The following is an 18963-nucleotide window of genomic DNA, read 5'->3' on the forward strand; positions in this document are numbered from 1 at the left end:
CATTAAATATTTCATATTTGGATACTGCAATAGAGCAGCGATTTATACTACTGGAAAATAAGCTACTAATAAATTCGTCCAGATATGCAATTAGTGTGTCACTTGTTCACTCCACTACTTAAGTCCATCATCTTCTTCCTTCCCTTCCTCCCAAGGGGGAAATAAAACAAAACAAAAAACAAAAAATTAAAATACTGTGGGATTGCCGAAACAAGTCAGAAAAGGAGATCAGACAAAAGAACATGAATGTAAGTGTTTAAGTAATGAAGAGAATAACATTCTCACAAACCCAACATGAAATTACACTCAAGTACTCAGTTTCCCCAAAGAAGTGAAAAAGAGAATCTTTTAATAGAAATAAACCCTGTTCAAATCTAAGTAAAATATTATTTCTCCTCTTTTACAATTTAATTAACAGCCTGAAAGACGTAAGGTTGACTATTCAGGTCTCATGCACAGAACTACAAGGTCAGAGCAAGAAGAGCCTGCAGGAGAAGCAGCTCCTACCAGGCGGAGCGACGGAGCAGCATTCCTGGTGCTCGCACCAGGCACGGCAGACGTCAAACCCTGCGCTCAGCCGACAGCTACGTCCAAGGGAGCACATCAAAACCATTACCCTACACAAGTCTAAGAGGGGCTGCAGGAGAAATAGTAATTTTTCCACAACTGATATAGGCTAAATGGTTTGTTCAGAAACCATCAACCTTTACTGAAACCCAAAGTTCTTAATATATCACCAATACAAGCAATACAGTCAGGCTCCTATGTCTTTTCTCATCTATAACTCAACAGCCTTAACATTAATAGAAACTCTTTCAGTTTGGTAGTCTCTAAAATTTCCATTCTCTGGGGTCTTTTTTAAACCACAACAGCACATTTCACAGCAGGACAGTTACTTAGAAATTCACAAGGCTTGCAGTTTGTTGTATATCCTCCCTATATATATTTACAAATGGGTATACATATGTATATGCACACTATAAATATATACAGACTATACAAATAACTAACATACACTCTTCATATCATGCAGAGGTATGTACACTCTGTATACACACACCAACGTGTCACAGGTTTTTACCCTGTGCTATATAATATATACATCCTGAGATATTGCCTGCTTTGGTCACTGACGTGAAGCAACGTGCTCATCTCGTGAAGCCTTAAATACCCTGGGCCGTAGGAGCGGTCACCTCCGAAAATCTGCTGAGCTGGAAAACTACATTATTTCTACCAACACCCATTACCTCGCATTTTTCAACCCTTTTCATTCTACTTCTGAACACGCACAATTGTCTTTATCACTATGAATCACAGAAACAAATGCATATTCTACTTAACATTTTATAACTGGAAAATTGGACATGCATCTGTACCATTTATTCTCTCTCTCAAGGACTTGTTTCAGACGGGAAGCATTTCTAGTCCTACAGCTACTTGGCTGCTTTAAGTTTTGTACAGATTTCATAGCGTGTGTTTGAAAACTGTAATTTTTATACATTCCTTTTCCATTATAGCTGTAAAGACCCCCAAAATGCTGTTGGCATGAAAGAATATAATATCCACCACATCACGTTCAATTATTGTTCCACTGTATGAACCTGGCTTTGAAGTCAGCACATTATTTTAATTCTTAAGGTCCTCATTCACATAGATTTGTCTCTCATAAAGCACTCTGCTTTTTCTGCGGCTATTAGTTATGGTGCGTCCCTGAAGAGGGTAAGACTGCTTTTTACAGTAAAAATCTTCAGAGGAAAAACTGACCTCTCCGAAGTTTTACATTAGCTTTATATTTGGAAACCAGTCTGTCCAAAAGAGGCTCAGTGCCCTGACCTGCCACCAAGAGCAGCTGATGATCCAGCCACAGCTTCTTCGCAATGCATTTCCGAGTGCTACTTTGGAGCAGCTCAAGAATAACCTCTCCCCTTGACTGCTGCATAGCAAGAGGCGCAGGGGAAAAAAAAAAAAACAAGAGTAAGAAACTGCTCCTTTAATCCTGTCTCAACATAATACGTGGAAAGTGTATTTATTTAAAGCAATCCACTATGTGGGTCTTATTTGATATTGTAATCTTCATTTTTCTACCACACTAATACTTTATTTAATTTGCAGACTCTTAATTTAAGGCTGCTAATATTTCGCTTACTTAGAATAAATACCCTTGTGTATTTTACTGTATGGTGTTGAAGTGGAGAAAGGCAAGTACAATTATTGGTTTGCTTGCTGCGCTCACCAGTTCTTGGTCACTTTCAGAGGATGATTCTCAAATACCTATAAATATTTCACATTATTCCAGTGCACTCATTTTGTAACAAACCAACCAACCAACCAGATACCAAAAGCACACACACAGAGCAATATTCAAAACATATCAAAAGACTCTCCAACAACGAAATGCAGACCTGGCAAGATCTTCAAAACTGTCTGCTATTCCACTAGAGTCAAATAATTTCTAATTTCTCTCTTTCCTCAAATTAAAATTCATTTCACTTACGTCACAAAGTTAAGGCACAACCAGAAAGAAAATTCACCTTTGGTCACAGGATTTATGAAAGCAAAATTAAACCGAGACCATCCTCCTCACTCCCTGTTCTTCTGTTTCTCAGAGGAGCTGCAGCGCTGGCTCGCGCACTGTGCCAGACAAACAGCCAGGGCCCAGCACAACCAGCGCTAGCGCAAGTAGCCAAATTCTGCTCCGTTCCCTGTGGCCAACTTGGAGAATGAATAAACTATGCTTACTAAATAAATTTGCCACGAGAAGCAAATAATGGATAATTGGAACCAGAATAGAAATAATTAAATGTCAATAAATAATAGCTGCCAATAATATTCTACAATGCATTGATTTATTCACATATTCCTTATTTATTAAAAAAATCTACTTATTTTCTCAGAATGTAATGTAGGCAACTTTTTATGAAATGCTCTCTGGTAATGGTCACAGTGGTAAAATTCAAAGCAACAATATAATAAAAATATTTTAGCTATTAATCATCATTGCCCTCTGGTACAGAACACATTTTGCTGTGCTACGCAGCGTGCCTCCGGAGGTAGCCATGCCTTCATGAGACGTGGGGAACCCGCGCACAGCACGCCTACACGTGCACAGCACGTACAAGTGCGCCGTTCGTACTTACGTACGCGAACAGTCGTACTGAACGCGGCAGGAATAGCAGCACGCACGTCTCAGCGCATATATATTTGTGGAAACACGATGGTGGCGTTCTAAGGAACGCTCTCTACAAGTGACATTTCTTTTCCCAGCAGAACATAACAGAAGGTGGCAAAATAAATCAGTACACGCCAGAAGCTGCTGGGAGCAGAGCTCTGCTGCGCTCTGCTGGTGGCAGCCCAGACTACCACAGCTCCAGCAGTCCGCTAACGGGAGGGAAACAGAAGTGAAAATACAAGCTCTTTTTGTTTGGACTTGGGTAACATTTTTGAACGGCGTTGACAGACTAAACAAATTTAATACCTGTCCACTTGGACAGGAAAAAAGTTATGGTGAACAGTAGAGCACTGGAATTATCAGTAAGAGCAAACGTAAGCAGGACACAACCACGGAATCGCTGAGGTTGGCGATCCTCTAATCCAACCCCCTGCTCGAAGCAGGATGCACTGGAGCAAGTCACTCGGGGCACGGAAAGCCCCCTACATACTTCTCCAATACGCGACTCTAAGGATATTTTTCCCACTTTCCTTCTACATAATTTTGCACTTCCTTCTATTAATCTTTAACACAAAGATAAAAATTTAGAAGTCAGGGGTCCTAGTCTTTCTCTGACAAGGTTCATAAAGCCCTCACAAGGTCAGGACCTACCTTTTGCCCTGGTTTCAACTGGGACAGAGTCCATTTTCCTCCTAGTAGCTGGCACAGTGCTGTGTTTTGGATTTCGCATGAGAATAATGCTGATAACACACCGATGGTTTAGTTGTTGTGAAGTACTGCTTACGCTAGTCAAGGACCTTTCAGATTCTCATGCCCGGCCAGCGAGAAGCTGGGAGGGGGCCCAGCCGGGCCAGCTGCCCCAAACTGCCCCAAGGGCCATTCCATACCATACGGCGTCATGGGCAGTATGGAAACTGGGGGAGCTGGCTGGGGGGAACCACTGCTCAACTGGCTGGGCATCCATCAGCGCGTGGCGAGCAATTGCATCGTGCATCGCTTGCTCTGTATATTATTACTACTACTACTATCTTACTTCATTTTATTTCAATTATTAAACTGTTCTTATCTCAACCCAGGAGTTTTCTCACTTTTACCCTTCCAATACTCTCCCCCATCCCCTCGGGGCAGGGGGAGCGAGTGAGCGGCTGGCTGGGGCTCAGTTGCGGGCTGGGGTTAGACCAGGACACCTTTTCTCTATATTTGGCCAAACCAGCTGTCCTGGTTTCGGCTGGGATAGAGTTAATTTTCTTCCTAGCAGCAGGCACAGTGCTGTGGTTTGGATTTAGCAGGAGAAGAATGTTGATAACACGCTGATGTTTTTAGTTGTTGCTGAGTACTGCTTATGCCAGTCAAGGACTTTTCAGCTTCCCATGCTCTGCCAGGGGCACAAGGAGCTGGGAGGGGGCACAGCCAGGAGAGCTGACCCCAACTGCCCCAAGGGCCATTCCATACCATACGGCGTCATGGGCAGTATGGAAACTGGGGGGGTTGGCCGGGGAGCAGCGATCGCTGCTGGGAACTGGCTGGGCATCGGTCGGCGGGTGGGGAGCAATTGCATTGGGCATCCCTTGCTTTGGATATTGTTATTATTACTATTATTATTATATTGTTATTATTATCATTACTATTTTACTTTATTTCAATTATTAAACTGTTCTTATCTCAGCCCAGGAGTGTTTCTCACTCTCACTCCTCCGATTCTCTCCCCCATCCCGTCGGGGCAGGGCAGTGAGCGATGGCTGCGTGGTGCTGAGCTGCTGCCTGGGGCTGAACCGCGACACCAGAAATGCATGTTGCAAAGTGCAAGAGAAAGCTCTTCCGTTAAGCTCTCCTCTGACAACCTGCACCGACAGGCTACTGGGCCCACCAGCTAAACTACCATCGACAACTAAGCCTGTATCTAAAATTCGCCATTTGCTTTTCTGTTCCCTCTCTACCATCTCTGCAGCGTGATGCTGTTAGCCGCCTGCTAGTTTTCAAAATGGTGAATCCAAAGCCATCAGACTGAATAATAATTAGGCACATTAAAATTAACAGGATATTCAGAACTAACTCTTGTACCGTTCTATCCTCCGTACTGAAGTTCCTTAAAATTTTTTACACTGTACTAGCTTTTCTTGGGATACATGCCACACTGTACTCAATTTGCTCTTCAGAACAATAAAATTAATGCTAAAATGTAAGAATGACTCTTTATACAATTTGCAATCCAAGTTATTTCTTATTGTGAGATATCAGTTCCAAAAAAGAGCTCATAACTAGTTGTTAAAAAGGGAATTCCCCCCATCTCAAAGTATTTAGGGTGCTTCCAACTTATGCCACAATAACCAGGATGGAGAAAAATGATCCTCTGCCTCCAGAGACTCACGTGCAGGAGCACCGTCCAGCTATTGCTCTAACACCTGAACAACTCTTATCCTTAGGATGTTATCAGAAAGGTCTGCTCAGCAGGGTTCTTAAAACAAGCATTTACTTACTGCTCAGACTGGTAAGTAGCCTGTTGTTGTACTCAGTAACATCCATATAAATTGTAAAGTTGCATTTCTAAATGAACACACGTAAACATGCTTTGGCTCACACTCTCCCTCTATTCATAGAGCACTCGGGAACAGTTAACGAATGCTTTTAACAAGCTACTACAGACAGTTCCATTTGAATTCATCACTTAAATCATAAAACGTAATTTAAAAAGACCTTAAACATTAAGCATTGAAATATTTAGGAATCAACTAAGCCATTAATATCTTCTAGCATTAAACACTCAAAGTATTTCTTGAACCGTAATTAAATTTCAGCATTTAAGTTATTTTGGCCTCATTTATATCTATTTGTACATATATTTTAGTAATACTTTTTCTGAACTGTCACACAGCAACAACTACCAAAATAAAATAAAATCAAGCTCTAGCTCCCCCTTTAGCAAGATCTGCAGGAATGTATAAAGCATGTCCAATATAGGGGGGGAGAAGGAAAAAACAGATCAATGCTGTTTCCATTCCTCAAAGTTAGCACAAAACGAAAAGAGGGAGATTCGCTTCTGATGGATATGGATCACAGGCTGGTTCCTTGTCTACTTATCAATACTACAAATTAACAGATCGTATATTCCAAATATTCCAGCAAATATTCCAGGTTCTATGAAATCCTGCTAAATCCAGATTTTAAATAAACTCCACCTGAAAAAAACCCCAGTAGAAGGCACACTGATGTGGGAGGTAACATCATGAACAGTAACATAAATTGGGGAACAACGTCTAGAGAGAATGGAAGGGATTGTGTTGGTTGATATTGAAATTACTGCCTATCTAGAAGAAGATAAGTTTATTTGGTGCAAAGCCTCTGTTCTTACTGAACCTAGAGAAAAAGTAAAAGCAGTACAGAGCTACAGGCAATGAAAAGGAAGTTTAAAAGCATTAGACTCCAGCAAGGAAAATCACTGCCACAGAGCACAAAATAGAAAAAACATAAATGAAATGTGGTTTTAAAACGTAACTCTAGATAACACCACCTGTATTAGAAACTGCACAATGACGCTGAAGAAGGCTGATAGCTTTTGTTCCAGGGAAGTGAACTCCTAGGACTGACCCAAGGCTGGGTAAAGTTAGTTTAAGTCTTTCTATTAAAATTTCAGAGATCTTTGGATAAGACCCTTTCAGTTACAACAATGAAGACTTCCCGTGTTTTATTAAATTGTTTATGGAAATAAATGTTTCGGGTACTGCATTCAAACCAGCCAAAGTGAGACAGAACCGACCTTGTCGGACGCTTCGGAAGCAAGCAGGTTAGTGGCGAGGGTCTGCAGCTTCTGATGCGCCACGTTCTTCAGAGCAGCCAGGCTACGCCGCGTCATGGCCTGCTTCAGGTTGACGGCGGGATGGCTCAGGGAGTCCACAGCCGCTGGGACGGCCTCATCGCAGGCGTTCAGGATTTCCACGGCCGTTATTCCCATCACACACCTGTCCAGCGCACCTGCGAGTATTTTGAAAAGCATGAGTTTAAGCAGAAACAATCCAGAGCATCCAAAATATCACAAGTACAACTACGGGCAAAACCAATTTACACCACAGGATGCAATGCATAAAACTTTCCGTTGTGTTAACAGCTATTTTTAGAACTCATATTCCTGAAGGGATGGAATTTTCCTAAATTTCCATGAAGCTGAAGTGCGCAAAGAAAAAAAAACACATTAACAAAAAATCAAGACAAGTTTAAAAAAACCACAGTGTGATTCTGTACTGACCAGAGAGCGATGACTGCAGTTGCTCAACATTTTTAGTGGAAGGTTGTTTTCAATCATTTTGAATTCCCTCTCCCACCCAACTACCTGTGTGGATTAAGTTTTCCACAATGGATCTCAGTTTCCTCTCTGCTTCCTAGAGCTTCAATAAAAAACAACTCTCATCTGGTTTTCACAATAAGCTGAAAATAATATTCTGACGTTACTGCAGATTTGTGGTTTTTCTCTTAAAGGAGTTAAGGAGTTGAAGTAATTACGTACTGTATATATTTTGATGCATTTTTCCTCACTTTCTCCCTTTCAAATATCACAAAATTTCCTACAAAGCTGTTTTTATTGTATGCCTTGTTGCCCATTCTGTTAAGGCTTATTTATAGTTTCTTACTAAAAGTTTCTTTAGTTTAGTTTACTTTCCAAACAACAAACCAAACAATACAAAAAAAACAGACAAACACTTCCATCACTCCGCAGAGGAAGAAACTATTGTAGATTCAAGGTGCTGCACTTCTACACCAAGCTTTCAAGAACATTGCTGAGGAAGCACGGACACTAATAAACTGAGAGGACACTACAAGTGCAGCCAGCATTTTAACTAGTCTCTCTCAAGATAACTAGGAAAACATGTAGGGGGAAGATAGCCACAGCAAGCTATACTTCTCCAGTACTGAGTGAGTTATTCCAAATATTAAGATATGTATTTAACAAAGGCTTACATAATCTAGAAATTTTGCGAGTACGTGGAGTGCTAAATTTCTAAATATAAATATGCAAAAAAATTTTAACTGTTCTCTCAGATGCAACTTACACAGAACTATAACTAAATATTATTAAAAAAATTGTTTAATCAATGTCTTTGAACTTAACCTTACCAGTATCCATTTGCCAGACGTACACAGACCCATCTGAACACCCTACCACCAGATAGTCATCGGAAGGCCTCCACTTTATTACTTGAATAGGGAATAGGTGACGGGATGCCAGCATGATGCATTTTTTCTCCCGCAGACTCAGAAGACCTACTGAGTGATCACTGGCAACAGAGCAAATACAGTGCTGAACTCTTGCCTAATGAAAGAAAAAAAAAAAAACAACCAAACTAAAAAAAGGAAAAGAAATCTTAATCATCATGTGGACAGTCTGCATTTAACAGTATCTTCTTCACTGGACCACGCATGGTGATCAACAACCTATTTTATAAAGAAAAGGCAGGCACATAAGCCTATGGCTAAACTCAGTGCGGTCACTAGAAACAGAATTTCACTTGCAGAAATCCTCTTGAATCCAGCCTCTTGCATATCATAATGAGCAAAGAGGTATTAGAACCTGTTTTGTTGAGCAAAAAAGAGAAACCACGGTTTTCAAGTAAATCAATGTCATTTTGTTCATTAAATTCTACCTACTCATCCAAGTTACAAAAGACAAAATTGCCTTTAAAACCTGTGGGCTAAGCGGTGGGGAATGCTTGTCTATCACATTTGCAACCACCTTGAGGGGAAAGGCTGCTTGCATGTCATGGAAATCCTCTCCCACTGTTAAGGCTGTATATCATGAAATGCCAGGCATTTCCTTAGCTAGATAGGTTTTAATATCCATTTTTAATCCTTTATGTAGCTAAAACATGATGTGAACAAAACCAAGATTAATGGAACAGTGTTATACATTGGGTCAGTGCTAAATCTTTAGTATTGCATATTACATTCACATTCTTAGGAAGGATTTGAGGAGCTGTACCACTTATGGAAAGTGTGAGACAGGTTATCAGACATATGACGTAAAACTTACACTACAGTTTTCTGGTGGAACTAGAAGCTGTGTAATTTCTCCACCATGTACACAGAAGATATGTTTCATCTCTCCAGAAAATATATCCCATATGATGACTGAGAAATCCACACCACCTGAGATCAAATACCTTTGATCATAACGAGAAGAAACCTGATGAGGATACAGTAAGCATGTAATTTTGTTTCGATGGCCTCGGAGAGTCCTGTGAGGTGGCCAACCTGCGAAATTGGGTAAGGGGGTGAAAAGGGGGAAAAGAAAAGGAAGGAGAGGGGGAAGAGAGAAAAAAATATAAGTCAATAGAACAAGTTAGCAATCCAAAACACTGTTCTTGATTTGAAAAAACACCCCAAAACTGAAAAAACAAACCAAAAAACCCCAACCAACAAAAACACCCCCATACAGACATACTGCAATTTTTGACAGTTCTTCTAGAATTAGCCTTGTCTCTTTTTAAAACATTTCTGATTTTTTCTACTGGACATGGACTGAATGATTCCTTTTGTCTTGCTGTACAACCTCACTTTAAAGTAATTCAGCTGTCTTAAAACAGCCTCCTCCCCTCCTCCCAAAATACCAGCCAAAAAAAAAATTAAAAAGGCCACAAAGATGTGAAAAAAATAAACTCCGTTCCCCATCAAGCATGAATTTATCCAAGATTATAACCAAAAGGACCAGTACCAGGAAGACTGCATAATTTTACTCTGTACTGGCTGCAACAGCGGCATGCAAGTCTGCAGTGTTATGCATTTGGCGCTTGTGCAGAACAGGTTAATGACATCGACTTTGAATTTAGAAAGGAAAATATTTTTTGTGAACACAGGCAAGAATGGCGAGTCTTCTGTTCACTGCGATTAAATGCATTAGTTAAATCATTCTCATTCTAACCTTTTAACTATTGCAAAAGCTGCATAGAAAACCTGTCGTCTTAAATAGCAAATCTGACAAAACAGGCCCAATAAATTCAATACCAGAATCAAGTATTCTATGCAAAACCTGCATGACATAGTTGAACTTTCTTCCTCTGCGTGATTATGCTTTCTAGCAAGCACAGCAAACCCTATGTAGAACACACACAGGCACTTCTGTATTTTTATGACAGCAAGAATCACCAACACTTATTTGCAGAATAATGTATCAACTTCAAGACAATCCAACTTCACATTAAGAAAAAAAAAATTGGTTTTGTATAAAGTAAATCAGTTATATAAAGGAAACTGTACAACCAACAGCCTTGTATACAACTGACAAGGTCGTATGTATACTCACAGAAAAATATTTACGTCTCTTTCATTTATCAGCATTTGTAAAAAAAAAAATCAAACCCCAAATATTTGTTCTGCAACTGTGATTGCAAAAGTGTCAAAACATCTGGAACCAAAACATACAACAGCAGGCCAACGTGTAACACTCAACTAATGACCCGATGCACAAAGAGGAATTCTCTTTTAGATTATTTTCCCAAAAAGATCTTCCCAGGCACGCTGATACCCCCGTGCCCAGAACAATACTGGAGGAGAGACAGGAGATGTCGCCCACCCTACCTCTGCCACTGCATCCCAACACCCCAGGAGAAACATCCAAGGCTTTCCAGTGAAGGGGACCCCTCTCCCCCTCCGAAGCGATGCAAGCTGGTGACAGTGAATTCATTACTTAGGTTTCTCATTACACAGTAGAACATCAGAATTGTTAAGAAAGCAGTTATATGATTTCTACCTGTAAAATGACTTAATCCTCACTTTGTGAAACTATTTCTTACTTCAGTATCTCTCACGACAGGCGCGCGCTGTAATCCAACCGTGCTTGTCGAAAGCTTACTTGCATACCTCTCCTCAGCATGTGCTCTCCTTGCAGCAGCTGAACTATAGCGGTTTGCGTGGCTGGCACAATGACGATGCTTCCGTCTTCACGCCCACAAACCAAGCGCCCATGGGCTGGGATATACACGCTGGCTGTAACTTTAAGTGGTTCATTGATGTTTGGTATTAAGCTTAGTTGGTCTATAATCCCAGCAGGGCGAGGAGTAAGTTTATCAAAAGCTTCCTGGAGGGATATTGAGGTTGTTGTTTGCAGTCCTGTTTAAAAAAAAAAAAAAAAAAAAAAAGACAAAAACAAAACCCAAACAACCAACAAAAAAAAAGGAAGGGGTGAGATGGGAGGAGGATTTAAAAAATTAAAAAAAAAAAAAAAAAAAAGAAATCAAGAACAGAAATTAGAAATGGTTTTCTGAAAAGATATCAAAAGTTTAAATATACCATGTTACAACACTGAACAAAGTGAAAGGTACATAACGGAGATTAATTTACTGACTACATGAGTGAAGCTACAGCTACACATGGAGACGATATATGCGAGAACTGGAGAAGTATATCATTTAAGCTACAAGAGGAAGTTAGACAGGCAGACAGCAATAACCATAGCTAGTATTTGGAATAAAGCAGTTAATACCTGAAAAATACTTAGAGTAAATTAAGATTTTGATCATATATGAAAAAAATTTAGTTACTGTAACTCTTACAAGAACCTAACAATTAAAAAAACGACTTCATGGATCTGTAGGAAAAGCAGCAGTGCTTTACCCAGCAACAAAATACATAAAAAAAACCCCAAAACAGAGATGCCCATTAAAAGACTTGGCAACAGGACTGTTAATTAGGTTTACCTTTTGCACCATCTTGTTGTTCAGGAGTATCGGGCACACTCCAAATACACAGTCTCCCTGAAGAGTCTCCTTGGATTAACAGCTTATAGGAAAACTCCCTATGTCCATAGAAGAATCGAGTAACTGGAGGACATATTAGTAGCTGGTAAAAAAAGAAATTAACAGCTTCAGAACACATGCAAACCATGTACTAACCTCAAAATTTACTTTCCCCACATAATCCACTGTGCCTTTTAAAAGCAGGACAAAAACTAGATACTTTATGCTTTATCTTTCCTACAAGAGAAAGAATAAGTACAGCAATACGAATCAGAAGAAACTGTGGTTGGTTACAAAACAAGTCACAAGTTTAGGGGAGAGGAAAAAAATTTTCACACATACTTGGTTTTGTTCTAAATATATTCATATTTAGAGTATTTTATATATGTGTGTGTGTGTGTTCTAAAATTGTTAACATTCTAACTGCAATGGTGCACTGAAGTTACACTACCCAGTAAGGAACATGGTCCACAAAGAAGCAAGAAGGTTTTAATATTGATTTGACAACATAAAAAAAAAATCAAATATATAAATGTTTCACTGTCCAAATTTGGCAACAGATTAAATGGTTAAGATAAAAGAAGATTCCTATGATAGTCTTGTAATAACAGCATTTGTAAATCAGACAGTTACTTACACCTACTAGTGTAGGTATAAGTACTAGATATATCATACAGCAGTCGTAGATATGTTAGTTTATAGCAGACACAGTTCACAGTACAATATAAAAATGAAGTATAGCTTAAAGAGGACTTTGGCCTACAAAATTTGAGTTTCTTTACTTTGCACGGATTTAAGCTTTCAAATTCAAAGTTGTGATTCTAAAAGCTCTTGCTCAGTTACTGCCTAATCATCATGCACATCACAACTTGACTTCTAATTGTTCATTAGTATATAGGAACTGAAGATTCACTTGACCAGACACTAACCTCTGTGTTTATTTGAAAATCAACAAGAACCAAACCAAACAAAACAGCACGGAAATTGCATCTGTGTACTTTCTCCAAGAAAAGAAGAAATCCTAAAGGTCTACTTTGAAAGAGAAGAACTGTCATGATATATGCATGTTTCAACTCTCTAGAAGAGAAATGCAGTCCATAAAAGAAACTCCAAAAAATGTATTTTACCTGTTTATCTGCTCTGTCCAACACACTGTACAATAAAGGCGGAATTAAATTTTCTACTGCTTTCCCCACGTCTCTGCGAAATGAGTCACTAGCTGGTAGACAACTGAGTTCAAGAACAAAGAGAAAGAAATAAAATTCCTTGTATTACTAGAGAGTGATTACTGTATCACTAGATAACTAAATAATACTAAGCCAACCTCCAAGCCCTTAAACATTACATTTTTTCAATTGTTAATACAGCGTATAGCAGATCATTACCCTGATTTTAACGTACAGGGTGCGCATGGTCGATTAATAACTGCTCCAAGTGAGTCCAGCTCAGTTCCCACACACATTCGGAACTGAAGGAAAAAAGAATGACGGAAGCCTGGCTGTAGGTCTGCTTTGGACTTCCATACACCTGGCCTCAGACTGGGGACCAAAACACACCAAACCCAAGGATTCCTCTGACAGATCACCAGACAGATCTGCTCACATCCTTATGCTCTGATCACGTAAGAGCATGACAAAGGAGTCCTCACCTGATTTATGTGAGAATATTCACGGATCTCCAAGATAAAACTGTATCTCAACCCAGAGCGAAGAGATGTTTGCATGTTACAAAGGTGTCAGAAAAGAAGTTTTTATTTTACTTTTGTCATTCTACATTTATTTAACCTCTTTGATACCAAATTTTAAATTAATTTTATATTTTCACATTTACGTGCACAAACTCAGCTGTCGGTGCCTTCCCTTAATGGGCTGAAAGAGTACTCCGTTACAATCATACAATCATCGTTTACATTCTACTCCATATAGCAAGATCTTATTTCTTCCTTATTTGGACCGGGTCAAGGAAATATTTAAATTATATTTTATTTTAATTTATGACACTTGTTCAACAGCAAAATGCACCTCTTCCCATCACACAGCTCCATTAGGAAGTGAAAAAGAATTAATGTAGTATCAGAAAATAGTGAAGTAATCTTGGTTGAGGCAATCTAAATTACTGAGCATTGCTTCAACGTGATACATTTAGGGGACACACACTTTAAAATATGCTCATGGTATACTAGTTTCTGCAACATCCGGATGATTTTGCAACACAATAAAAGCCAAAGATACTCAATATTTCTTTGAAGTTGCTCATGTTTTTATCTCAAAAAAATAAATAAATGGAGTATTTAATTGTTGACTACCTGGCTGGTAATTTATATATGAAACTTTGTCCATCTTCTGTCCACACAATCACTTTATCAGCTGACACAAAGTCGCCACCAGTCCAGGTCTGATCGTTTTCACTAGGGACTGAACATAAGAGGGAATAATCTCCAGCATCAAAAACCTGAAAAGAAACAGAAAAGTCTGTTGTCATTAACCAAAAACAGATTAAAATGCCCAGACAGCAGCTAATTTTTGTTTCAATATAGACACGTTAAAAGGACTTAGAACATCTTGATCTAAATGTCTTACTGGCAATGTCATTAAGTCAGCTTCTACAGTGAAAAGCAGCCAGGTGGTGTTCAGCTAGCTTGCCTTACCCTCCAGTATTTGGAACACACCACCAACAACGACCGCTGGGTAAACGCGCAGAAAGAAATGCTTTGACAGTTTTGACAATAAATAGGTTTTGACTCCTCTTCAAATACTGGTGTTGTATCCTAAAAACAAACAAACAAAACCAACATTAAATTAACTGCATTTTATTTAAAATTATAATTCTGAGATTAAATACAGCCATATTACCTTCTGCAATAACAGCATCTTCAAAAAAGGCATTTCTTGATAGTTTTAAATTTGCTCAAGTCATGAGCTTGTCAATGTTTCTGGAAATTTTAACTGAAATAAACACCTATGTTTTCTTTTGCTACTCCTGTGGGTATATCATATCTTGAATACAAACTTTCCTGGGATAAAGAGTCAAGTCTGCAGACTGTCACAAGTACAAGCGCAGTAAACGTGCAGAACTGAGGAAGTGATAGGTAAGAAGTCGGCTTGTAGAGACAGGCAAGAATGACCCCAGCAGGAGGTTATCGCTTTTATTTAGAGAGCGCACGTTTATAGCCCTAATCAGGTGCAAGCGTGACCAGCACGCCAGCAGAGCCAGAGCTGAACTGCTGAACACACGAGCCCGTGCCCTTCCTCGTGTCCCTAGCATCACCGCGTCTCAAAGCTTCCAGCCGTAGACTGACCCTTGGCCAGAGGTTAAGATTCAGTCCCTGCTGACCACGTTCTTCCGAGATTCAATCTAGTACTGTCAAATAGCATGGGATCTTAACCATTTGGCCAAGCACCTCTGCCGAGTCTGCGTATTAGACTGATGTATCACATCAGTGCTGCACCTCGACTCATCTGGGCCCACCTCACAGCAAAACTTTTCTCTTCTGGTTGTATTGAGGGTGGTCACTGCTAACCTGTCCGGATCCAGCACACACACACACACAGCTCCCGAGCTAATCCTCACTTCGACTGACTGTCCATCCTCGCTCTGACTTGGGGTACCCTGAAGGAAGGAGGGACAGCCATGCCACTCGTCATCTGAAAAGTCTGGCTTACAGTTATAAAAACCTGGCTGAAACAGCCGAAGGCTGCAGATACCCTGCTGTGGGTATAAACAGGCAGACTGGGTACAAACTTACAGGAAGACCCATCTGCAGTGCCAGTCACTTTAACCAATTTCACAGGGCTCTTCACTTCCATAAAAAACAACCTTACTGAGACAGGGCAGAGAAAAATCAGGATAGCCAGGCAATTAAGGCAGAAGTGGGGACTCAGATGTCCAAGATCACAACTCCCTACCCTGTTACAGATCTCTGTGGCAAGATAGTATTTTCCTGAAATATTATTTCCTCATCTTAAAGATGGGCAATAAGCATTCTGTCCTATGCAGAAACCATTTAAGTGCTCAGACAGCGTGACAGCAACCAGCGTCTGACACTGAGTCTCTACACAGAACAACATACAGGTGAAAATCAGATAACAAGAAAATACCCAGCTGGTTTTTTTTTTCTTGCTCAAATTGAACTTAGGAACATAAAAGAGACCACGTGATGGAAAAGGGACTATGCCGTTTCATAAGACGCCAGATGGCCAACTTCTAAGGAAAAACCAAACGCTCGTAGCAGTTCTTATTCTATTATTCCTCATAAGAAGATCTGCAAGAGCACGTGGTATCCTCTTTCATCACTTAAGTCTAACAAGTTCCCCGGCTGGACAGATTAGCGGTGCCTATTTAGTGTCGTCACTGTCAATGAATTACCTTGCATCGATAGTCAGCTGAAACTAAGCAGATTCAGCTCACGTTTCATGCTTTCAAGGTTCCATATCCCACCTAGACTAGACTGTGATAAGCTCCTGTTCAGCTACATCTTTGTGCTTCTCATTTTCATAACAGCCAATACTCTTCACTATTCACAGCTGCCTTTTTTTTTTTTTTAAAGCGTAACTTAAATGTGATGCTAGCTAAAACATTACTAGCTGCATGACAAGGGTTTCCAGAAAACACTTAGAGAACAAACATAATTTCATCAAGTTTGAAACTATGAAACAAAAAAACCATGAATACCACCTCTGTGCCCTGATGGGGTCAAAAGCAAGGAATTCCATTACATAGGTCTTCCAAGCTAACACAAACTGTGTGGCTTTTGCATTACAAATATTCTGGAAATAAACAAGTTCATCAAAAAAGACTTCATTTATATATCATAAGGTTATTTTTCCATAGTCGCTAAACATCTGTATAAAGGTATCCCTTTTACAAGAGGTTTCTGTGAATAGCTTATTTGCCAGAGGTCTATGAGACGTGTAGCAAATCTCCTTTCAGACTTTTATTCATTAGTACACAGGAAGACAGGAACTGCCAAATAACAGAGCGAGCTGTAGATAATCCTTAATAATGAATATTCCTAAAAACTGTATTCTCTGCTCAGCAAACCCTCCAAGCATCTTCACATCTCACTTCTTATCTTTCTCAAAGAAAATACTACATGTAATAATAAATTTTAATACTAAATAAAATTTAATACTAAATTTAGTAATAATAGTAGTAATGTAGTATGATATAATAAAACTATATATTTTTTTAAAAATTAAGTACAGATCTTTCAAGAGCATAAGAAATGCAGCTGGAGAATTTAATCTTAAAAATATGAAGTATTGTGATAAAGGCACTTCTATAATGCCACCACCATATTAAAGACACACAGTTCCCATGCAGTACAGGGCAAGCTTTAAACTCTGTGACTTATTTCTTCTATCTGTACTATACAGAGTAAACATGTATTTATTAGCACCATCTCTTTCAACTAATGAGTACTGTACTGCAAGCCGTTGCATATAGAAGTTTTGCCTGTACTGAATAAAGTGATGCATCCGTATCAGTTTGGGAGGTTACACATTACTGTAACAATCTTTGTTACTAAGCTCCCTTTGGAACTCAAAACTCCTGTGGAATGTACTTAAGATGACTTAACGAAAGAATAGGACTTTTAAAGAAGGAAAAATTAAAAGACAAGTATTCGTATATTAACAAGAATATTTGTATATTAACACAAATCATTATGTGGTACAAAAAAAGGTAGATTTGTAGAAAATGGAAATCATCCTACTCTTAGTTTTGAAATAAATTCTCTCAGTCAAGCATGAGAAAGATTAGGAGTTCTGCTGGTAACCTGAAGAATCAGTAAAGCAAAATTAAGGAAGCTGATTTTCAAATGGCAAAGAGGAAAAAAAACATAGTATCATTAGGTAGCTGGAAAAACAGGAAACAGCATTAATAGAAGTTCTCCCCTCATCACAACAGGAAATATCATTAATTCAGAAGCCTTTGTTTACCTGCATCCGACTAACTTCAGAGGTTATTATCCATACTTTCAGGATGCCAGTCACCGAAACTGCTACAACAGTGTCCTCTGGGGAAAAAACAAACAGTAGGCTGGTAAGTACGACGACGTCTTCATTTGGTTGCACACTTGTGCATATCTGAGTACAAAAATATACTGAGAGTACCTCAACATGAAAAGTTTATCAAAACATTCCTGAAGTGTTTGCTTCAAAAATCAAATGTTTATTTGCAGAGTGGTGTTCCAGAAGCACATCTGCACACGCACACACACAGATCCCACAGTTCCGTGTTTACATCTCGCAATGAGCACTCGGGGCTCAACTTAAGCGGGGGGAAGTCACAGTTGTTTCTAGCGTTGCTCTCAGACGCTGTGGGCTGTCCCATCGCCCTCCCCAAAGGCACGGGGTCACTCTCCCAAGAGGAGAGATCTGCTGCTCGTGCCAAGCTGTCTGCCCACACCAGCCTCCAAGGACACTGCAGTCCAACGGGAAGCGTGCTCTGGCTGTACAGCTGCTCACGCGTCTCTCGGCTGCGGGCTCCCAAAGGCCATCTCTGCAAGATTACTCCACTAGAGTTATTACCTTCACAGAAAACCAAAGCATATCAAGCGCTAGTCAGACTTCCCACACATTCCCGTTTCTACCAGACAAGCCGGGTGTAAGACCAAAATCCAAGGGGCAACTTCTTGATTACAATATAGAGACGATTGCAAAACAAGAAATAAAATTAAAGGCAGTATAAGGAAAGACTTAATACCAGAGTTCACTTCCAGTCGTTCCAGCAACCTAAGATGTTGTGGGGATGGCAACTGAGCTTTCCCACTCCAGGACTTTGGGAACACGCAGTTTACAACTGCTGTCAGCCTATCTCAAGATAGAAGTCTCTCCTTTTGTCAGGATCTTCTTCCTTAGTGTTCCCCAAACCTCTTAGGAATTGCAGTCTCCACAACAGGAAAACCTGAATGAGACACCTCTCCGCCTCAGCTGCCAGAATTTAAAGCCTAGCAAGCTAACACAAACTAGCAGAGCAAAACAGACGTGGGGACAGGTATCACTTCAAACCCTGTCAACTAATGCACCACTGAACGTGAGCCTACTCACATACCGCTCCGCTAAACTGTCATCG

General features: G+C 39.8%; 1 protein-coding gene across 1 annotated transcript in view; it reads right to left on the reverse strand.

Moving 5' to 3' along the window:
* The window catches only part of WDR7 (WD repeat domain 7), a 143961-nt gene that overhangs the window by 107579 nt on the left and 17419 nt on the right, over positions 1-18963 (reverse strand). Inside the window, exons 6-14 of the mRNA XM_075727208.1 lie at positions 17829-17905; positions 14537-14656; positions 14195-14340; positions 13017-13119; positions 11851-11992; positions 11015-11263; positions 9189-9409; positions 8276-8471; positions 6924-7138 (exon numbers count right to left, since the gene is read on the reverse strand). Of these exons, the coding sequence (XP_075583323.1) occupies positions 6924-7138; positions 8276-8471; positions 9189-9409; positions 11015-11263; positions 11851-11992; positions 13017-13119; positions 14195-14340; positions 14537-14656; positions 17829-17905 (1469 nt within the window). The remainder of the gene's footprint in view (positions 1-6923; positions 7139-8275; positions 8472-9188; positions 9410-11014; positions 11264-11850; positions 11993-13016; positions 13120-14194; positions 14341-14536; positions 14657-17828; positions 17906-18963) is intronic.

Source organism: Pelecanus crispus, chromosome Z (assembly GCF_030463565.1).
Source record: "Pelecanus crispus isolate bPelCri1 chromosome Z, bPelCri1.pri, whole genome shotgun sequence".
In the NCBI taxonomy this organism is placed as follows: Eukaryota; Metazoa; Chordata; class Aves; order Pelecaniformes; family Pelecanidae; genus Pelecanus; species Pelecanus crispus.